Source organism: Carettochelys insculpta, chromosome 16, assembly GCF_033958435.1.
Source record: "Carettochelys insculpta isolate YL-2023 chromosome 16, ASM3395843v1, whole genome shotgun sequence".
Taxonomy (NCBI): domain Eukaryota; kingdom Metazoa; phylum Chordata; order Testudines; family Carettochelyidae; genus Carettochelys; species Carettochelys insculpta.
This window is the reverse complement of record NC_134152.1, coordinates 29,781,544-29,805,359: the sequence shown is the minus strand read 5'-3', so window position 1 is coordinate 29,805,359 and position 23,816 is coordinate 29,781,544. Positions and strand designations below refer to the sequence as shown.

The following is a 23,816-nucleotide window of genomic DNA, read 5'->3' as shown; positions in this document are numbered from 1 at the left end:
ACTACGTGTAAGAGAAACGTTCTCAGGCATCTTTAGAAACCCCTTTATGTCTCCTGTCTCCCCCAAGGTGCATAACTACCCAGTTCTCCTTAGACAAAAAGACAGGAACCAGAAAATTTACATCTTTCATCACAATACATAAATGGACCCAGACACCAGCGGGGAACTGGGCTGCAGTCTTTCTTGCTTTGCAGAGAAGTTATTCACTGCATTCTGCCATTAGGGCAACAAGGTTCATTAATCTTAGGTTACTGTGGAAAAGTTCTGGTAAATTATGTATTTACCTACCTGCCACTGAACGAGGACAGAGGAGGTAGTGTGAGGAGTTACTGACACAGAACATGGTGGTTCACCTGGAACTGAACAAAACCCAAAACATAATAAAAGTTTATTATAGTGAGGCACACCACAGAAACATACTCCATCAACCTCACCTTCCTTCACTGCTCACCTTTCTGTCCCAGCTTCAGGCTATGTCTACACTAGCCCCCACCTTTTGAAAGGGGGATGCCAATGAGACACTTTGGGATATGCTAATGAGGTACTGCAATGAATATGCAGTGTCTCATTAGCATAATGGCAGCTGCGGCACTTCAAAAGTGCTGTTTTCAATCTCACACAGCTTGTCTACACGCGGTCCTTTTCGAAAGGACCCGCATACTTTGAAATCACCTTACTCCTATTTGGTTACAGAAATAATTTGGTTATAGGAATAAGGGGATTTCGAAGTGTGCGGGTCCTTTCAAAAAGGACCCCATGTAGACGAGCCACATGCAATCGTAAGCAGTGCTTTCGAAGTGCCATGGCCACTATATGCTAATGAGCTGCTGCATATTCATTTCAGCACCTCATAACATATCCCACTGTCTCATTAGCATCCCCCTTTCAAAAGGGAGGGGGCTAGTGTTGACATAGCTTCAGTGTTGTGTTGCTCAAGGGAAAGAAAGTGGACTAAAGTTCTCCTGTGCAGGGGCAGCCATTTACCCATCATACGTCCTCTCTGTCTAGGCTATTTCCCTTAACACGCTCAGCATGTATCAGCTCAAGAATAAAGAAGGAAAAGCTTATCATGAACTCACAGCTCTCCACAATGTAATGCACTAGCTTCACTCAACAGAATAAGTAATTAATGTTTACTTAGGAGGTGAGAGGCTTTTGCAATTTTTACCCATTTGATTGTAAGGGGGCCAAATTGTACTAGATTCCCTGTAACTAAACTCAAAAGTAAATTAAACACACCTCAGCCATTATAGATGGACTGCAGCCAAATGTGGATCATGAGCGAAAACAATTGAGGAAATTTCTTAAAATGTATGTACAGTTCCACATTTATTTTTAATGATCCCTTGTAAATTATTCAATTTCTGCAAAGATAATGGCTGACACAGAGTTGGGAAACCAATGAACAGAGTTCAATTCCATTTTGAGACTTCTGAAAAGATGGCTCATTTTCAGAGGGCACCCCAGGACAATTAAAGCTGCCTGTTATTAATTCAGCCAACCTTCTTTACCACCTATACCAATTGTTGGAAAACAGAGCTAGGAGGGTGACGACTACCTAAGACAAAAAATGGAATTAAATCCATTGGAAAGTATGTTCTAGTGAGCTCTACCATGCCCCATCCTATGCCTAGGGAAGGATCCTATGCCCTCTCTCTAGCTCTCTTACCATCCTGCAGAGTAGTGACAGCTTCTGTCTCAGCACTGAAGTCACTATCTCCAATATCATTGGTTGCTTTCAAACGCAGCTTATAAGATGTAAATGGGTTCAGCCTGTAAAACAATAATAAAGATTAGGGACAAATTCTCTTCAGATGTCTAAGACTAAACCCCTTGTAGAGAACCTAAAGACATATGAAATTAGTAGAGTTGTTCATGTCTTCTTAAGACTCCTCCTTTTCTATTCAACTTCATCCTTCTTCCTAGTAGCACTGATTTTGCTCAGACTCTCCACTGTTGTCATCACCTTCTCAAATACTGATGGGACTGAAGGATTCTGTGCTTGTGATGGTCTATAAAACAGTCTAAGCTGTGATTCAGTGAAAGGGCAGGGAATGTTAATAATGACAGAATTTGGCATATATATTAGCATTTCAGACCTTCAAAGCACTGTCCTTATTTTATACAGCACATCCTCCCAATATACCTGTGGAGCAGCTAAATACAACCATCCTCTTCTAACTGATAGAAAAACTGAACTAAAGAAAGGTTAGATGATTTGACCAGAGCCTCCCCAGTGAGTCAATAGCACAGCTGACATTAGCTCTTAGGCCAGCAGTCTCCAAGGTGATCCGCTAAAACATGCAGCAAGATTGACATGTTTCATTTCTATTGAATTTCAAGCTAATGCTATTCCTTGAATTATTTAATAGTTTAGACAGTGACAGCAGATTCACTACTGCTCTTCTGTATCTTCTGACTTTAAGATATGCACAGAGTCACTTCTAACTGATACAACTTTAGCAAAACATTTTCTATCTTGGTGAAGGGAAGGTTTTACTTTGAAGTCATGTTCAAGAGCTGCAAGTTCAGAGCTACAAGTTATGGGGAGTTTAGTTAATTAGTGAGTACAGGTCCAATAAAATTATCGGGAAGGAATGTGTAAAGGCGTGAGCGGTCCCTATGTACACCTGTGTGTCCCAGTGTGGTGCAACAGGTGTATCCCACACTAAGGTGACCCCTGGAAGTGTCACATGCCCTTCCCAGATACTTTCTGCCAATTCCTTGAAGTCAGAGCACAGCTGCAGACTCAGCATGGAAAAGCAACTAGTGACCCCACTGATCCACAACAGATGGTGCCTAGAGCAGGGAAGGAAGACTGTGCTGTCATCCCAGCTCTCTCAAAGAGGGGGCACAGAGAAGCACATCCCTTCCTGTCCTGCAGCTGCAACCTGCTGCTCATGTGATACATGTCTGGAATAACCTGCTAAGTGTCACTGGCTATGTCTACACTAGCCAAAAACTTCAAAATGGCCATGCAAATGGCCATTTCGAAGTTTACTAATGAAGCGCTGAAATACATATTCAGCACCTCATTAGTATGTGGGCGGCCGCGGCACTTCGAAATTGACGCAGCTCGCAGCTGCGCAGCTCGTCCAGACAGGGCTCCTTTTCGAAAGGACCCCACCTACTTCGAAGTTCCCTTATTCCCATGAGCAGATGGGAATAAGGGGACTTCGAAGTAGGCAGGGTCCTTTCGAAAAGGAGCCTCATCTGGACGAGCCATGTGGCGGCAAGCCACATCAATTTCAAAGTGCCACAGCCGCCCGCATGTTAATGAGGCGCTCAATATGTATTTCAGCGCTTCACTAGTAAACTTCGAAATGGCCATTTCGAAGGTTTTGGCTAGTGTAGACACGGCCACTGTGTGGGTGAGCAAAGGGAGCCTGTGGAATTGGGACAATGTGAGGCATGGAGGAGGATCTGTGAAGGGTGGGACCCACGGGGAGGCATCAGGGCAAGCAGCAGTGTGGCCTGAAGGAAGCAGTGGGAGCCCAGAAAGGACAGTGTCTGCACAAGGGGCCATGAGGCGGGGATGGGTGTTCAGCAAGAGGAGGAGTCTGGAGAGGCAGTGGAGGTTGAGGAGAGGCAGTAGGAGCCAGGAGCCCATCAGGGGGAGGTTACAATCTTTTGGGAACTCCTTAGCCAAACACTTCTGAATAATGCAGATGGAGTTTCTTTTAGACAGGTGAAGTGTTTCAGGGTTGTATAAGGGAAGGACTGGGGAGAGAGGCTCTTATTTGTAACCTGATTTGTTCGTCAATCCATTATGACATTACCAAAGCACAATCAATCTCATTGGGTGGAGTGCAGAAGAGGAATACTGCATATTTATTGTGTAGTCTTTAACAGTGAGAAATACTGTCACAGCCAGAGAGGAGCCATGTGGGGAGGTCAGACATCCTCCACATTAACTACTGCCCCCCCTCAATATTATCCTCCCCCATTCTCTTCATTGGGCAGCAAAAGGTTTGTGTTATCTGGCCAAGATGATGAAGAGCCAATGATACTAACAAAATAGCAGGTCCTTTTTAAATAAGGCTTCTGAACAGGGCAATTACAACAAATGTTGTAAGATCTCCATCACTGGACCCTGATTCAGAGCTCCCAAAACTTGAAGTCCACAACATCAACTATCTGAGTCTTGTAGGACTGGTCTTCTGGAGCCTGCATGGCTTCTTCTACCCAGCTGAACTTTCTCTTCTCAATTATAGAGCCAAGCCCTGGAGCAGGGCCTCTCCATGCTGTCCCCAGCTCTAGGCTCTAGTCTTTCCTTTAATGGGGCAGCACATTTCCTCATAGGATGATTAACCATTCAAGTTTGTGCATCTATCCAGTGGGGCATGAAATATTGCTCTTCTAGATTCCCCCAGGAAAATGCCATTAGCAATGTGGAGCTTTCTTTCTTAGTTCTGCCTTATTAGAAAACTTAAGTAACTTAAAATAGTTTTTGGAAATACAGATCTCTTGTTTTCAATAATGATGTCAATTCCAAAATGTAATGGGTCTTCTGGATTTCAGAGTCCTTGTCTAGAAAGACTCTGGGCATAATACAAAGCTGATTTAACTCCACTGAGGACAATGAATCAGGTCTGCACTTGTCCTATAATATTCAAATTTTCTTTTTCCTGAACAGTTAGACAAAGGGTACTAGCAAATTGTTGATAACCACTGGGCACATGACTAACAAGTAAGTGTCCCTGCTCAACAGCAGAAGTCACTGTTTCATGGTTTTGTAACGAGCAATATAAATTTACATCTTAACTTCTTGGACATCATATTCTGAGCATGCCAAAGGCCTTTTAGATATACCTTATTTATGCTGACAGATCTGTCTGAGAAAAGAATAGAAAGTTGAATGTCTTATTCATGACTTCAGTAGAAATTACAAAAAATTTAATTCCAACATATCACGTATATCCACACTTAGAGCAGCGAGGGTGATTTCCAGCTTGAGGAGACAGGTTCAACTAGAATAAGCATGCTAAATACCAAATGTAGGTGTGGTAGCATGAGTGATAGGAAGGGCTAGATGCCCCATCTGCATGTCCTTGCAAGACACTAACCATGTGCTCACGACAGCCAGCCCCTCTCACTGGTTGTGCTGCCACCGCTACACTCTATCTCTGATCAAACTAGTACAAGTTTCTACCCTTCAGCCACCCTCCACCCACCCCCCATCCTAGTCTGACGCGTAGACAGACCCACCATCTCAGAGGAGATAATTAAGGCTGCATGACACAGTTTAAACATTCTGCTATAATCTATACATTTCACTATCGAAAATACAGATAAAATGACCCTAATTTCTTCTGAAAACAAGATAAGGGCTTACACAGAAATAATCACAAAGGATAGGATGAATTTTAATATAAACCTGTACAGAAAGTTTTGTAACTATTCGTATTTTCCAGAGCATTGCAGTCAAAAGGTTGGAAAAGATGACCTACAAGGAGAAGCAACAAGCTAAGCTGAGTGGTCTGTAATTCTCTGGTTTGTCCTTATTTCTCTTTTATTGATGAGCACTGTCCTTGCTCTTTTCCAGTCCTCTGGAATCTCTCCTGTTTTCCGTGACTCAGTGATTATGTTCTAAAAGTCATGGAAGACAAGACAAATTTTGGAATCTCCATCACTGGAGATTTTTAAGACGAGTTTCGACAAAGACCTGTCAGGAATGGCCTAATACTTAGCCTTGCCGTTAGCACAGAAGACTGGCATAGCTCACCTCTTGAGATCCCTACAATTCTAGGGGCCTATGATCTGGTATGCCAAATGTTGCGGGAGAAGCCTAGAAACAATTCATTAATATTTCATCTCTGAATTCAATTTGTGGGACGTCCTTAGGCAAGTCGCTAAGCCTGTGTTTTACAGCTCTGTCACCTTTAAAACAGGGATAATGACCGATGCGCTCTGTAAGGTGTGCACTTGTGTGGCAACTCAGGAGAGAATTCAATGCCACCCAGCTGATTAGCACAGTGTTTTTATTTCTACTGCTGGTGCACATTCACACATGCCTCAGTGCACATAAACTTTATTCCACACATGGACAGAAAATTCCACACAGGGATGGAAAAAGATTTAGAGGGAATATTGATAGTAACCATTATTTACCAGTCTCACAGAACGGTCATGAGGTTTCATTGGCTAACGTTTGCTTTCAGCACTTGGAACAGTGAGCATTGTACTTTCTGTGACATGCTGATGTTGTGTCATACCTCTCAATAAGGTAGGATGTTGCTTCATGACTGATGGAAGAGGAATAGGTTTGCCATTCTCCTTTTGGTAGCTCCCTGACTTGCACAGTGAAGTATCGTATTGGTGAAGATCCATCGCTACCAGGAACCCATTGTAGCTGCAGGCTCCGTGATGACACCTCAGACTGGGGTATCCTCAGGTCTGTAGGAGGCTCTGGCCGCTCTGCAATTACACAAACAATGGGCATTACTGTGTGAGGAAACTCAAGTTAGCATGAATCTAGAGAAACTCCTGGAACTTCCCAGATTTAATACTGCAGATTACTTATTAGTCAGTTTCAGTTTTGCTGCATGAAAAAGTGAAGCGGACATTCTGTACCATTCCTCAAGTTTCAACTGCAAAGAGGAGTGTTAAGAATGATCCTTGTCTCCCTGGAGCCTGGCCCCTCCCCAGACTACCTGCAGGTTAAATGGGGACCCCTGGAGTTTGGGGTCAGCCCCCAGAGCCTTGCCCACACTTCAGCAACCTACAGGCCATGGGAGGGAGTCTGCAGGAGGGAAAGACAGCCCCCAGAGCCTGATCCCTCCACACAGCCTGTAGGTCGCAAAAGGCACTGAGTGGTGGGGGGGGCAGCTCCTGGGGCCTGGCCAGGCCCTGAAGCACCCCACGAAACAGGCTGCAGGGGCCACTGTATGCTGTGGGTAGCCCACAAAACACCATCCCCACCCCCAGACCAGTGCAGGGCCGGGGGCAGATGGAGGCCAAAGTTAACCCACAGAGCCCCAGCCTCCACCCAACAAGCACACAACCCCAGATCCCTCCCTCCCAGCACGAGTTGCTGGAAAGTTGGAAGGGCCCTGGGCAGAGCTGCCACGATAGCAGCATTACCCTAACCACCATGGGTGGCCCCACTATCACCCCAACCTCCCTGCCCCCTGCCCTAAGACCCCTGCCCTAACTTCTGCACCCCCACCTGCCTTGAGCACCCAACAATTCTCTGCCCAAAGCCATTCATCCCCTGCCCCTCCTCATCCCTGAATCCTCACTCCAGCCTTTATTTTTTGAAAAATACTTGCATTGAAAGCAGCAAGTACATTTTCAAAAAATTACTTCAGTTAAAGAGGCAAGCAATGCCGGGTACGTCTGCCAGTCAATGATATTTGTAATATACAGGAGTTCCTATAGTATGAGTGTTGCAGCTGTGCATGCCACAGTTCCCAACCACAGAAGAATCTAAATCCTGGGACAAGGACCTGTCAACCCTAAAGATGTTGGAACACTGCTTGGTGGAGTAAAGATGTAGAGCCTGAGTGTCGACACATTGGTCAGATGTTCCCCTCCTTTATCCTTCACACTTATTGACCTTGAATCTGCAGAGGCAAGACAGCTGGTCCCAGAGCATACGGGGGAAACGCTCTAGAGCAATTAACGATTAACGTATTTCATACACCGTGAGGAATGGGAATGCAGGTGCTGCAGAAGCCATTACCTAACTGTTTGAATATAGATCTCCTCACCCCATCGATTTCAATAGAGCAACTCAATAGAGTGAGAAATAATTGTTTAATTGTTTATCATGAAGTTTATTGATTCTGATTAAAATGTGTGGCATGTAATAAAGCAGGTATTGATTGGAAACACCACAGCGACTTGCCTTCAAGAAGTGATATGATTCAACTTAATCAGCACTTGTTTCCATAAACACAACTCTGTCGGGTTCTCCTAGCTTTCTATGAAGTGTACTGCAGCCTCCCCCCGCAACCCCCAACTCAAAACATTTCCTTTATGGCTTGGCATTTCTCCGCAGCACGTTTTTGCTGATGCATGAACGCCAAAAGAACTGCAAGCTATTAGCCATACAGAGTCCGCAAGTGCCAGGAGTGTGCATTGCAAAGCTAAATGCAAAGGGCACGGTCTTGTATTGGGAGGACTAGACGTATGTTCAGGGCTGTTAAAGGAAGGGAGTACCTAGTAAAATTTTGCAGGCATTTAATATTCTCACTTGGTAAATTTTAACTGGCCTGAAATTTTGGGCAGTGCACATCCTGTATCCAGTCCTCTTGACAGGATTATGATCGAAGTCCTGATTTATTAGCATTTTCCCTTTTGTCATATAAATTTCCTGACTGTTAGTAGAAAACTGTTCCTACTGAGTGCCCCCATTACTGGAGATGAACCACAAGCAAATTCAAAGGTTAAGCAGAAATTACTAAGCCAGTTCACACGACTCAACAGAACTTTTTCCACAGGTAGGGTCAGGAGTTTCTTATTCAGTTTAGCAATGGAGAAAGAATCTCAAGGCTCATCAGCTCTGATCTAACCAGCAGGTGTTAATCACAGACTCAGAGATCACTAGAACTGGAAGGGACCTTCAGAGGTCATCGAGTCCAGTCCCCTGCCCTCACGGCAGAACCAAGCACCATCTAGACCATCCCTGACTTGTGTCTATCTAACCCGCTCTTAAATATCTACAGCACTGGAGATGCCACAAATAATATCCTGAAGGGTATTACAGAAAAGTGTAAATCCAAAGAATTCCAAAATACCATGTTGTTTAAGTACAATTATTGCCAGAAAGTACTTTGTGATACTTAAATCATGACAAGCACCATATATACAGGCCTGCTGACATAGGGAGGCAAAGGGGGCAGCTGTCCAGGGGCCTGGAGATTCAAAAGGGCACAGGATTTCTGGCTGCTGTTGTTACTACTGCAACAGAATCAGTGCCTGGAGCCTTGGGCCCTTTACATTGCTGCCAGAGGTGCTGAAAGGCTGATAGGAAAGACTAGCCCCTGCTTCCACCTAAGGCCCCACCCCTTCCTTCACTGCCTCCTGCTGGACATGTCAGACCCTGACGCCCCTCAGTTTAAGGAAATCCAGTCAGGCTGGGTAACCCAAAATCTTTATTCCTCCAGGGGCTTGAAAGGGCCACCAGGAGACACTGACCAACTGGGACCTAGCAGGCCTGTTAAGAAGGCTTGCCTGCCTCACCTCCTGCATGGGGGAGTGCTAGGACAGGAAAGAAGCTCCTACATGTTAACCCAGAACCCAAGGGCCAGATCAGGACCTTTGGTTAAAATACTGCAAACAAACAGATTGCTTTTATGTTTACTTGTTAGTTGAAAGGTGCAGACAGCCAAATTTGCAGTTTGTTTATTGCAAAACCACTTAAAGACTCATGCTGAGCTCACAGCATGGGCCATTCTAATCCAGCTGGACGAAGGGAGTCAGATGTCCAATCCTAACTAAGTTTCCATGGAGTGTGGGTGCTTAATGCTTTAAAGTCCTTAGAAACTTACTTGATATTTACAGAATTTTGTTAGTGGAGACGTGAATATTCCTTCAGGAATGTTTACATTATAAGACTTTCATATTCTAGCTTGTTTCCTAACTGAACAGCTGCACCTTAAGCATTTCCCCTCATCTTATTGATACGGGCTTCACCATTTTTAATTCTCTCCCAGACACACAGACCAGACAGCTGGTCTTAACTTTATGGCGTGCATGCAGGGATGCGTAGCCAGCCATTAGAGAGGGAAAGGTTTTGTTTTGTATAATGACTCTCACATTTAAGATATCCCTACAGGCTTGATGATAATGGAGAGCATTGTTATTGCAGTGAAAGTGGGAATTATGCAGTGAGCTATTATGTGCACAGTAACAGCTAATGTGCAGTGTTGGAAATTAGATTTCTTTTTTTTTTTTTTGAGAAGAATGATGTTTCCCAGCATATTGGAAATCTCATTTACAGTTTGTTGCAAAGTCCCATACATTTTTAACATTCTACATGGACAACAGTTGTGGATGAAGAGACGTTGGGCTATCAGCCCATTAGATGGGTAGGACTGTTAGCACATGAAAACAAAAAAGCAGTAAAGTAGCACTTTAAAGACTAACAAAATAATTTATTAGGTGATGAGCTTTTGTGGGACAGACCCACTTCTTCAGACCATAGTCAGACCAGAACAGACTCTCTATGCCTTAAATACCAAGTCTGTTCTGCTATGGCTGTGGTCTGAAGAAGTGGGTCTGTCTCACGAAAGCTCATCACCTAATAAATTATTTTGTTAGTCTTGTAAGTGCTACTTTACTGCTTTTTTGTTTTGATAGTATATAGACTAGCACGGCTGTCTCTTTGTTAGTACATGCGTATTTTTAAAATTTTACTATGTCATTTTCCTTCCCTTAGGACGTCACCTTGATGCAATGGGAAGACTTGTGTGCTCCCCGCTCCCTGAGAACTACACCACTGTAAGTTAACTCCTGGTGAGGCCACTCAAGTTGGATAGGTCAAGTGATAGGGACCAGACAAAAATAATCCAACCCTACTCTGGGACTGGGAATAGAGTGATAGGCCAACAATGGTATGTTGTTTTTTTAAGAAAAAAAAGTTAGAACAACACAAAGTAAGCCATTCCAGAAAACAGCAAGATACACAGGGATGGTGGAGACGTGTTCATGCCCCAAGTGATGCTGATGGTGCAGGAAGGATTCAGGTTCAGATCTAGAAAGTGTTGGACAATCATAGTTTATAAATTGAGAAATAAAGTGCAACCCACCTTAGCACTGCACTGTCATGTCAGAACTAGTCCCGAGCCAAAGTCTGCAAGCTGATCCCATAATCTTCTTATTCAAGGGCAGGAGGGTTACGAATTGAAACACAAGGCTTGCTTATGTTAGGCTTTATTATTATTGCCTCCTCATGCAATGTGGTTCTACTCTGAAAAGTAATTCTGTATAATTGGCATGTTGGAGTTCCCTGCTTATTTTCTCTGAGGTCAATCAAATTTTCTTAGTTTACAATTAAAAAAAAACAAACAAGCGAGTCAGACTAAATTGAGGATCTGCTTTAAAATACCAGAAAAACAAAGATGCAGCAGATCAGATTCTGTCATATCTTATTTTTTTCATAACATATCTCAGGAACTTATGTCCTTGGTATTTAACTGGATTCAGTTATACTTGTGCAACCTCAATGTCGCCACTGAGATACCACATATGTAAACTGAGGACAGAAGTGACTCTGAATTTGGAACATACTTAATAACATTTAGCCAGCTTAAAATCTGGAGGCACCCGAGCAGTGTGTATTAAAGCCAAAGATTGGAATAACAAGGAACTCCTTAGGCCAGGACTGAGGTGCAGTGGTAGAGCAGTGTAGAGGAAACCCACACATCTGCTTGCAGGTGCCTCTTATAATGAATACAATTAATCCTTCCCTTTCTTTCCTGAGACTGCAGCCCAAATGTTTTATTTAGAAGATCAGCAAAGACCGGGAAATAATATCTGATTGAACATGGCCAACACGCTGCTTGACAGGAAAAGTTCAATCTGCAAAAATCCTGGAGAATCCTTTTTCACAGCGCTCATCACATTCATTTTACTGGTGAAGCCATAATGACTACAGGCATTACCTCTCTTTTCTGTAGTGATTACTGTGGCTTCCACAGGCTCTCCCCAGCCCTGTCTGGTCTTGGCAGATGTCCGGAAGATGTACGCAGACTCAGGGCTGAGATCCATAGCTGTGAACTGCCTGACTGTCGAGCCAACTTCCACCGTGGTGAACTTGTTAGGGCTGCTAGTTGCCAGGCGGTATGCAATTTGATATCCTGAATTCATCGCAACAAAAGCAGAACAGCAAAAAGAGGTTAGGTTGTTTTTCAATCTTTGAGTAGGGGGAAAAATGCCAAGACTATTAGTACATCCTAATTACTTATTTATTTGAAGGCAAAACAAAGTAATTCAGCTTTATAACAACTCCTCCCCCCCGCCAGATGCAGTGCATTATCAGGGAAATTACACACATTGTGATGAATGGAAGGGCCTTCTGAGTATTAATCCACCATGAAACTCATTTCACTCTTCATCCTTCACAAGAATGGAATATGAAAACAATTTAATCTTTCCTGAGCATATTGGTATGCTGAGAGAATGCAACAGGAACCAAGAAAGTCCACACCACAGACTTTGACAGGGCAAGTCAGTTCACTGAAACTAATCTTCCCATACTGTCCCCCGCCAACATGCATTTACGGCAAAGCAGAGCATGCTCATTCAGAATTTTTTAAAACCTGGGCAGTCAGATTGCTTAGTAGTGCAACATTCATATCACACACATAGTTAACTCTCACATCTGTTTGGAGTTATCGTTTTTTAATCTTTCCTACTCCTATGCAGACCTATGATCAATGCTGTAGCAAAGTCTTTCTTAAACTATGTTCCACAGAACACCACTGATGGTGTGCATTTTCTGTTATTAAAACCAGATACAATGTTACTTCTTCATTGCTATGATACCTGATTAAACTGCTTCATTCTGGTTTTGCGGTATACGTTGCTGTTTGGTTTTCTTTCGTCATAGGTGTTCTGCATAAAAAATATTGTTTGATGTTCCACAGTCTCAAAAAGTTTAAGAAACTCTGCTGTAGTGGATGGTGCAAGCCTTTCTTTTAGTCAGTTGGTGCCCCTGCTCTTTTACTTTAATGCAGAAATTCTGGAGACTGTGAGGTCCTCCTTGAATAATACCCCTAATGCTAAAAATGCCAATACATATTGCACTTAATTTGTTTATAGATTGTGCTTTATGGATAATAATCTCCTCTCAAGCCTTTCTGATGGTTATGAGTTTACAGTTTATTGTGTCTGGGATTCTCACACACCACAAACAACAACTACGCTCCATAGAGAGAATACCAAATGTTCATATCCTTTCTGGAAATCCTAGTAACTGCATCAGGTTCTCTTTCTCCTGGAGCTCACTGGCAACTTCTAGGCCAGCTGCTATGTTCCAAAATCAATTCATATTAGAACTTGTGTGGTGCTCTGTAGTCCAAGCTGAATTAAGTCAGAAGTGTTAAATTCTTCATTAAGTTACATGACAGAGTGTGATGGCCAAAAAAACACACCACAAAACAAAACAGCTGAACTCAATTGTGGCAGATTTCTGCCAAACGTTTGCTGATCCTCTGAACTAGAAACAGCTCTTCAGAGACAAAAGACTGATTTCCCCCCAGCCCCGACTTTATCCCAGATGCAGCATTGAACACCCACTAAATTTTGGCTGTAATAGGAGTAGAAAGAGTGTTTCATACATGATGGTTAATGCATGGAAAACTGTGGACATTAGATAACATTAATGGTGTCTATCTCCCACTGGAAAACTGAGCAACTGTCATTCACACAACTACCAAAGGAAGATGATATATGAATAGAGAACAAATGTGCTTTTCAGGGTGAACATGTATATTATCTTGTGAACCAGGGAATTTACCTGGGGCACAAATGGTGTTACTTGTGTATGCAGAGAGGAGTGATGATGAGGCTGGTGTGTCACAAGGTGGTAAATGAAGTAGGTCCAGCTCCCGATAGGTACTAGAGCAAATGCTCCTTTTGGCCAACTAAAAGGGCTGCTTGGGTCAGTCAGGAGACCTACCAAATGAGAGCAGACTGGTTAAGTCAGGAAGGGCAAGTGAGAGCAGCCAGAGACTAGTGGGACAGGAGGAAGTCCTCAGAGGAATGAGAAGGCTGAAGGCAAGGTAAGCAGCAAGAGGGATTTGGTGGCTGACATCTCCAAGATAGACAGCCATGATCAGAGGGGGCTGAAGGCAAAGGATTGGTAGAGGAGCTTACTTGCTGACATCTCCAGAGCTCAAAAGCTGAACCCAGGGGAACCAATAGAGGGCCAGAGGGTGCTAAATATGCTGCCAGAAGAGATGCTATGGGGTTTCTGCAGGGAAGAGTGGGGCTACACTTCATTTGGAAGGGCAGGGGTGCTCATCCTGGTACAGGTTGAACCTGTCTTGTCTGGCACCCTGGGGACCTGACTGGTGCTGGACATGAGAATTTTCCAGATGACGTGAGATCAGTATTTTCTAGCAAACTTTATGGGACCATGGGGAACTTGGCCACACCCAGGATAAGTGGTCATCTGGTTAAATAAAATCATGCTGGATTATGGAGTTTGCTGCATGAGAGAGTTCTTGATTAGAGAGGCATGACTGAAGGTGACAGTCTGTGGTATGTGTGTTACCTAAGGGAAAAATATTTTGGGATTTAAGGCTTATATACACTGGGTGTGTAAAAAAGACTATTTGAGTCTTCTGGTGAGGATGGTTTGAGCTGTTTCAGTAATAATTAATGTTAATGGAGGCAAATGGGCCTGCCTTGACATGGTGTATTGCAGGACAGCGGTCCAGGTGGGGTCACTCTGTTATACACGTTACTGATGGACTGTCTTTCCCTGGTATTTCCTTTTCTTTTCCTCTGGAGGACAGAAAGAAATCTGTGGCAACTTGTTAACAACGGGAAAGTGAATGCTAGTATAGTAAAAGCCGTGTAATCCGGATAACACTTGGATAACCAGCACACTCTGTTAACCGGCACTCAGGCTGACTGACCCATGGCTGTCTGCCCTGTTGGGGTCAGATGCAGCAGGTTTGGCTTACTGGCCAGAGCTGGCTGCCACTGGGAAGCTCCCTGCAACTGGGGCCAGCAGAGCCTGGCTCACAGCTCTCTGCTGCTCACAAGAGACGAGAAACTGATCAGCGCTGGTGCTGGTCAGTTTCCCGGCTCCCCTCTGCTTGCGGTGTTGGTCAATTTCCTGGCTCCCACAGAAACACCTACATTTGAAATTTTCAGCCTTATGATTTTTGGACAAGAATATGTAATCTATCCCATTTGACCTGGAGTTTCAACCTTCCCATCTGCCCCACAGTCATCACTGTCGTATTTCAGCATCTTTAACGCTAGAGTACTCTGTCTTACTTTAAGTTCAGAGAAAGACAGATCAGCAGGGAGACAAGAAAGTGATATGTTGTGATCTCTACTGTTTCTGTATATGTGCATAAAGCAGAACTGAGTGCAGGGACACAGGTGACAGGGCGGGGATGTGTGCAGGTGAGAAACAGTAAAAAGAACACATTGTATAATTTATACAGCAGCAAAAGTGATGAAGAAGGAGGAAGCCAAGATAGCTAAAGAAGTACAAGAAGAGAAGAGAAGGGCCGTGTCTACACTAGCCCCAAACTTCGAAATGGCCATGTAAATGGCCATTTCGAAGTTTACTAATGAAGCGCTGAAATACGTATTCAGTGCCTCATTAGCATGCAGACGGCCGCGGCACTTCGAAATTGATGCGGCTCGCCACCACGTGGCTTATTCCCATGAGCAGATGGGAATAAGGGGACTTCGAAGTAGGCAGGGTCCTTTTGAAAAGGAGCCCCGTCGGGACGAGCTGCACGGCGGCGAGCCGCATCAATTTTGAAGTGCTGCGGCCACCCGCGTGCTAATGAGGCGCTGAATACGTATTTCAGTGCTTCATTAGTAAACTTTGAAATGGCCATTTACATGGCCATTTCGAAGTTTGGGGCTAGTGTAGACATAGCCAAGAACAAGTAGTAAAACAGCAAGATGGGCCTGCAGGAAAAACATGGAATATTAAAAGAAAAGCAAACTCATTCTATGTAGTTGTTAAAGGGTAAATTATGTTATCAAAAGCAAATTATTTTGGGGCACTTTCCTCCCTGTTCTAATCCCACAGAACTATAAAATAAAGTTGTAAGTATTAGACAGGAATGCAAAGAAAAAAGTGCTTAGATTACTAAGTGGTAAGACTAATGATAAACAGATGTACAAATTAATCAAGAAAAAAGGTTGACACACACGGAATTATAATAATTGAATTTTTAGAAGAAAAACTAGCATTAGGAGTAATGAGAATTTTAACTATTTAGAAGATTGAGAGGTAAACTCATTTGTCTCTGATAGCTACACAAATGCCTTCAGTGCAATCTGAAAAAATACCAGTTATCGTTCTCTCCCGTATTTGTGGGCTGGCTGGCAGTCTGGGAAAACCTCTCTCTTCTTTGTGGTTTCGAAAAGAGTTGCAAGCAGAGACTCCAACCGTCTTCCCTTAGATCAGTGGCGGACAACCTGCAGCCCATGGACCTCCATCTGCCCTCCTCTCCACATGCCTCTTACACACTAGGCATTGGAGCCTCCCATCTCCTTCCCAGCATTTTTGGAGTGCCACTAATCACCTGATTCATGCTCTGTCACTGCTCCTCCTGCTCCCTCCCAGAGGTGTAACACTGCAAATCAGTTGCTCACGGCATTCCGACACTGGGAGGGAGGGCAAGAAGTGGAAATGGAGTGCAAATCACATAATTTGCATGTTTCAAAAGTGCTGGAAGGGTGGGGGAGGAATGGGTAAGTGTGGGGCCCAAGTGCACAAGAGGTGTAAGTAGGGGACACACATAGGAGCTGTGAGTCTATCTCCCGGGATTCCATTTTGTGCGTCTAGTAGAGATGCATGAAATCAACCTCTCAGGGATCACAGTCAACCCCTGAACTCCTTGCGAGATGTGATGAGTAAGGGAGGTCAACAGGAAAAACTCTTCTGTCAACCTTCACCAACATAGACAGCCAAGTTAGCCAAGCACAGATATGTCAATTTTAGCTACGCAATTGCCATAGCTAGAATTGTCTGTCTGCAATCGACTTTCTTAGCCGAGTGGCGACATAACCTTAGATGTTTCCTCAGAAATCCAAGTGTTCTTTCCATTCAGTACTCCTACCACCCTGAGTGAAATGTATATATGCTATCACAACATCCAGCTCATTTTGTTATCACTAAAGCACCTGCAAGATTGTTGGAATATGTGGTTTTGGTTTTGTTGATCACTCCTATGCCATCCTTTGGTGTTCCAAAGTTCCCAGGAGATACCGTATCCCGAAGAGCAATTTGTGTCTTGTTTTGGAGTGACACAGAAACTATATCTGAAGCCTGGAGGTCTAAGCCACAGTTGAGCTTGTGTAAGCATTACAGCTGAAGTGACATCAAAATGGTGAAATGATGAGGTTGATGAATTTCAGCAACAAAAGGATTCAAGAATGCAGGAGGAGCTGGGTGAATTCAGGGCAAATCAATCGAAGGTAAATGGAAAGTGTTCAAAGTGAAATTAATACATGCCTCAGGGCATTAGGAAGCAAGATAACAATAATTGCGATAGGAGCTATAAAGGCTGCTGCAGATGAACAAAGAAGCTCAGAAAGTAACTAAGGATAAGAGAGCCCAGAAATCTGGCAGAGAGGAGAGCTGGAAAGATTATTGAACAGAGTCAGTGAAAATATGAATAAAACTTAAATGCAGAATGAAAGAAAACTTACACAAGGGTTATGATTAGAAGTTTTTTTTTAATAGAGATATAAGAAACCAGAGGGTCATGAGGAAAAAGAGTAAAAACTTTAAAAGACGTGTAAGTCTCACACAAGTAAGTCTTCTGGAAGGGGAAGATACTCTAAAAGAGTAATATTCCAGATGACCAATCACAGTAACCATGACAGATATGGCAATCTCCTGCAATATCCTTGGGAGACCTTATTGAATTAGGGGCTTGTCTACATTTAAAACACCACTTCTCCTATCAGTGTAGGTCATCAACTTCCCCAAGAAGCAATAGCTAGGTTGATGGCAGAATACATGCAGAGAGGTAAATGCTAATTGTCCACCCACAGTTATGCAAAACCCCCAGCCTCCTGAAGCTATGTCCTGTGGAAAGGTTGATTACCTTTAGATCACCTGTCCTGTGAGGCCAAGATCAAAGGCTCAAACTCTACAAAGAGAAGACTGAACTACTTCTGCTGTTCTGGTTTTGAATCTGACCTTGTAATAAACTTGAAGTTGGGGGGGAAATACAGATGTGGGGTTTGAAGGACTGACACCTACCAAAGCCTGAGATTAGGTGGGAAGTGATTTTTTGTAAGCTTTTGGTATGTGTCTAGGTTCATTTTTTTTCATATTTTCTCTGCAATGCTTTAAACTTAAGAACAAGTGTATTTGACTACAAAGAGTTTGGTAATGATTTTCATTTACAGCTGTCTGTAGCCTTTGGAGAGATATGGACACTGGTCTGCTTAGGTCGCCTGACTTGCTGGAAATACCTCAATGCAGGCGGGGAGCCATGCAGCTTGGAAAAACCTCAGTCAGAGGGAGAGGCACATAGGTCCCTACCCAAGAGAGGTGACGGTAGAAGGAGCCAGGACTCACAACTGTAACTTTAGGGTATTTCAGGATTTTCCTTACTCTTTTCCCACATAGCGCCTGACCCAAAACCCTCTGATATCCAAGGGAGATTTTCCATTAACTTCAGTGGGTAGAGTTGTCCCAACTATAGGACCAAGTGGGGGAAACCACACTGGGACCTGCACTTCAGAGGCATGGGGGAGGGAGCAGGGAGAGGCTGGTGCATTCATTTTTTTTGTCCTGCAGCCCCCCTATCTGCCTTACCTACTGGCTGCCACAGGGTCCTAGTGATCCACCCTACTACTGTCACTCCAGCAGCCCGCACAAGGCAGCTTGCACTGGCCTGCCCCGACCCAACCTTTCAAGACTTCTGCCTTGAGGGACAGACCTTCTCCTTTTCTGGCAGTGGGACCCTCCACCAGGACAGGAGCCCCCTCCTAGCACCGGTGAGTGCCACCAGCCAGTCACCATCAGGGCCCATCACTTATAGCACAAAACTGGTGGGCCCCAGTGTCCCTCTCCTCCCACTTCCAACTGCCCTTTCTCCCCTCTCCCAACACTCTGCATGTGGGGGGGAGGTGTGTGGGGAGGTGTCATGGCCATCAGGCAGCTCCTATCACCCCCAGCCTCAGAATCCTCTTTTTCAGCTCTCCTCCAGCCTTGGGGTTCCCCTCCCTACAGTATCAGGACCTAGGGACCCATAACTCCACCCCCCCACCCCAGGGCTGGTGAATTACAAACAAACAATTGACAGTTTCCACTAACTCCCACCATTTTATCAGCTTTAAAATGCAACCTCTCTTAAGTGCTATAAAATCTGAATGGCTTCTCTGACAGCTTGGAAATCTGCCTCTGGGGATTGCAGGGGGCCTTCTGTTGACAAAAAGGGCTTCCAGGACACCAGGCAGCCCTGTCTGATGTACTTGCAGTTGGCTGTTTTGTCCAGAAAGCAGATTGCTGAGTAATTTGGCTATGATCTGTCAACAGAAGTTTGTCAGAAGATATCGTCCAACAAAAACTTCTGTCAACTGATTGCTCCAGTGTAGACATAGCCCATGCCTCCAGAGAGGCTGGATGCACTGGCCCTTCTATCCATGGAGAAGAAAGTAGCATCAAACCTGATTACCAAGATCTCATAACGGAGTTTGCAGCAAGAAAGCCCAGGAAAGTGGATTTCAGACACTGATCAGTGAGGGTTTTTTAGTTACATGAACTTCATTGATAATACAAAAAAGAGCTGCAATATAACATAACTATACAGCTGGGTAGTAACAGAGAGTAAGCCGTGCTAGTCTATACACTATCAAAACAAAAAGCAGTCAAGTAGCACTTTAAAGACTAGCAAAATAGTTTATTAGGTGAGCTTTCATGGGACAGACCCACTTCTTCAGACCATATCCAGACCAGAACAGACTCAATATTTAAGACACAGAGAACCAAAAACAGTAAGCAAGGAGGACAAATCAGAAAAAGATAATCGTGTTACCAATATTTTACCTGTAGTTAACAGCTGCCCCTTGAAGTTCACAGTAACCAGATTTCATTTCTATAAAAAAGGGAAGGGGACCCCCATACAGTGGGCTTGCCCTGGGCCCCCACAGCACCCTACGGACAGCCCTTCAGAGAGATTTGGATCATGTCTGCAGCGCATAATAAAAAACAGTTACATTCCTTGAGCGTTTCCCACAACCTCCTCCCCGATGACTGTGCTCACACTTGTATGAGCATCTTTCAAAATACTTTTTGTGTGTCTGCAATCAGTTTCGTGTGCCTGTGCAGTCTGAACTGAACAAAAGACAGCAGTTCAAACTGCCTGTAAAATGTTAGGTCACTGTCACACAATCATTTGAGTCCGCAGAGGAAACAGGCAGGAGGATGACTACAGACAGTGAACACATCTTTCAAGCTCATCACCGTATGAAAACCTTTACAACTGACAGCACCTGCTCACATAGGCTACAATGAATTAGAAAGGTATAAACACATACTTATTTGTCACAGAACATAGAAAAAGCTGAATGGTATTGGGAGGCTACAGCTTGCCTGGTGCAGCAGCTTTCCAGATTGTTTATTTTATCACTTTCTCCATTTAAGGGCCAGGGCGTGTGTAAATGCAATACAGGATTAAAATGTGAATATGCAAACCTGGATTACATACAATTTTTGTTCTAATTCTCAGATGAGTCCTTACACACAGTTTTGCACTAAGCTTCAGGTAAATGTTAGATAGAAAGATACCATGAGGAATAATAATCAGGGACTGGAAGGGTGCCGAATGAGCTCTCATTTTCAGTGAACACTCACAGATATGACAAGCACATTGCCAGAGTAGTGCATTGCTTTGTTTAAATATTGTGCAAAGGAACTGCCTGTCATGGCAAGTGGGTGGAATGAAGAGACGGAAGAAGCGTAGAGGCCCAGGTGGTTACTTCAGCAATCCCAAAAAGGGGAGTTACAAATATCTGTAGCTCTCTGTAGTAAAATATTTAAACAAACAAGTGTTTTTCCCTCTAGGCGCCTGCCAGTTTTTCATGCTGCTAATCCCTCTTTGAAATGCTAGAACATGTTTTAATATAGATTACAAAAATGTTAGCTACAAAGGTGTTTGTATGCTCAGAGGGCCACACTGGCAGAGAAGGAACATTGATGCTGTGCCTTTGAATGTAATGCTGCTCTTGGGGAAAAAGACGACATTTTCTCTATCCAGCACCACTGACAGCTTGCAAGGTGCCCCACAGAACTGTATTAACCTATTTTCACCACCATTTCCAGCTCAGTACACTTGCCTGTGGTGGGTACAGTGCCTTTCTAAAAGTTCACTGCAGTAAGAAGATTTAAAAAAACAATACAGGAATAAAGAGCAATTTGTAACTCATTTTCTAACTGTTACAACGCTATGATGTTTTCCATGTTCATTTGAGGTACACTTCTTTTGTTAGGAGGCATCAGAAATGCCCTGTAAGGGTAATTTTTATCCTTTCATTCTGACATTGCTAAGTAACTACTTTCTTCCTTGGACCCTTATATTTTTATTTACCATGTCTATTGAGATAATGCCTAAGAGCCAATGAGGTACAGTATGCGAGACATGGTGAACACAGAATAAGAGACAGTCCCTGGCCGTAAAGAGATTACGGACTAAATGGATAAGGCCAAGATCAGCAGTGAAGTACAGTGTGACAGAGGAGGCACATTTTATAAAGTCTTTCTTTATAGTTCCCCATTTTAATCTGTTTTTTTGGTAGACATGTCCTAGGCTTCATATGCTAGATTCCATTGGAAATAACTAGATAGGAAGTAATATTCCTTCATTTAAACACCCCTCTTCCCAGTCAAAACACACATCCAACACCTTAAACTGCACAATTCAGTCTCTGACAACTAACTGCTTCCAACTTACATGCAACGACTTTTCTTCTTGTGTTCAGGTGACCCCTGCAGCAATTACTTTCAGATCACATTTGATGACTTTTTGGCTGCTTCAGGTGCCAGGGTCTCCTCTCTTGAACACTTTGGGAGGCCATGAACCTGAGCAAAATGCTTTCTACAGCTACTGACTCAAGATTTTAATAAAATGCAAAAATAGCCTGTAATTTAAAGGGATACTCTCAACGTAGTATAATCTAAACTATGGGCCCTACTTTAAAATTATCCTAATGCTATGTGAAATAATCTCATTCTATACGCAAACCAAAACTACAGCAAAGCCAGGTAACACTAATAACAGAATGGAGGCAGCAGACTGAAATAATGAGTACAAAATGAGGAGTCAGGCCCTCAATTTCTCCATGCTTAAAATGGGAATTAGCGTCCAGAACTACCTGCCAGAGCTGGTGGGAGGATTATAAACATTTATCCAGAATTCTGAAGACAAAACTGTTTTAACTACTCAATAGTTATTACTACAGGCAGGAATGGATTAATATATTGTAGACATCTTCATACCAATCCCAAGTAGTCAATACAAGTGACTGCTGGTTCGGGTATTGGAAAGCCATTCTGAGAAGCTGGTGTAAAAGATTCTTTCACTGAGTTAGCTTTTCATCAAGAGCAACAGCAGCAGCTAATTGTGAGTTAACTCCTTGTGACATGACAGATGGTATTGTCCAAAGAAATGCAATAAAGCAAAACACAAGAACACACACAACTAAGAGCTTAAGAGCTCCTGGCATTGCGAGAGGAAACCCCACTCTCCCACTACATAGAGTACAGGTTGCACGCTCTTGTCCTAGACCTGAGCTATCCAGAAGGAGAGAATTCGTCAGACCATGGGAGGTCAATATTGTCTAGCACCTTACCAACATTTGCACTGCTTACTGGGCTCTTAGAAGACATTGAGGTGTACATTACAGCTAAATAACAGCTCAGAACACTGAGACCCAGGACTGGTCCAGCTAACTAAAATCATAATGGATCACAGATGTTGCTGGACAAAAGAGTGCCAGACTAGAGAGGTTCAACCTGTAGTAGGAAATTCCGCAAATACTCATTCAAAAAGGATACAAAACAACAAAATGGGAGACAATTAAAATACAGTGCCATGAGACAGTGGGGCTGAAAGACTTGCCAGTCCCCTGGGCAAGGTGAAGAGGCAGGTGTCCATCAGAAGAAGTGGGGCTGAGGCTAGCCTCCCCCAGGCAGCTCTCAGTGCCACCTGAAGCATGCCATGCCTATGCCAGGCAGCTACAATTCAAATGTCCTGAGGCTCCAGCCACCACCACTGCCCCAATAACAGCGCAATGTGTGGGAATCCTGTGCCCTTTTGAATCACCCAGCCCTGAGGAAGTTGTCATCTTTGCCCCACAGTGTCGGTGTACCTGCCATGTGGATCTGACTTATGCAAATAGGCACCCTGAATCAGAAGAGTGTTACAGAATCTCACTGATCCTTCCACACCACACCAAGAAGTACCACAGTTCTCAGTTGACAGCAATATACATTTTATCTATTAACCGACTTAGCTTCCCTATCTAGTACTGAAAGAGGAAGAAAAAGCACCTATTCTTATTCATTGTTCGCCTGCTGTTCTCTCTCCACCTCTTCTTGACCATTGTATTTGGAAATGTAAATGTTGCTTCTCTCTTACCCAGAATAATTCCATTGGGTTCCTCCGGTGGTTGCCATACAATTCGTACAGCTGTCAGTCTCACTTCAGGGAACACCAGCCTCACAGGGGGTCCTGGGGCTGAAAAGAACAGAAATCACAAAAGCTAGTTCTGTGACAGCCACTTGTTTAAAGACTTCTCTGTCTGATTTCTACAGAAGTCAGGCCAAACAGTATCTAAGCAGTACTACAGAAATGGCTGTGAGCATATGATGTTGTACATGCTCACACTGGTTTTATTGTGAGGAATTTGGTGAAAGGCTGAGTGTCTCTAATACCACAGAATAGGAAATATAACACTGCAACCACATACCCTAGAATGTGCTGCAGCTATAAAAGTGCATTCCAAGGCTGCTTTGACAAATGAGTTTTGACCTTAGTGAGAATGATCTCATAACGGCATAGCTGGGTATCCCTGTGAGCCAATCAGATTATACACTTCATCTAAGTCACTACACAGTTGATTATATTCTATGCTGTAAAGCACTGAGCTAC

The 23,816-nt window shown here is 43.7% G+C and overlaps 1 protein-coding gene across 4 annotated transcripts in view; it reads right to left on the bottom strand.

Annotated features, from left to right (window-relative positions):
• SDK1 (sidekick cell adhesion molecule 1) overlaps positions 1-23,816 on the bottom strand; it is a 727,049-nt gene that overhangs the window by 87,360 nt on the left and 615,873 nt on the right. For all 4 annotated transcript variants that reach the window (XM_075010599.1, XM_075010598.1, XM_075010600.1 and 1 more), the window contains 5 exons: positions 23,304-23,402; positions 11,610-11,804; positions 6,216-6,417; positions 1,670-1,773; positions 289-359 (listed from right to left, as the gene is read on the bottom strand). In XM_075010599.1, coding sequence (XP_074866700.1) covers positions 289-359; positions 1,670-1,773; positions 6,216-6,417; positions 11,610-11,804; positions 23,304-23,402 — 671 coding nt within the window. The remainder of the gene's footprint in view (positions 1-288; positions 360-1,669; positions 1,774-6,215; positions 6,418-11,609; positions 11,805-23,303; positions 23,403-23,816) is intronic.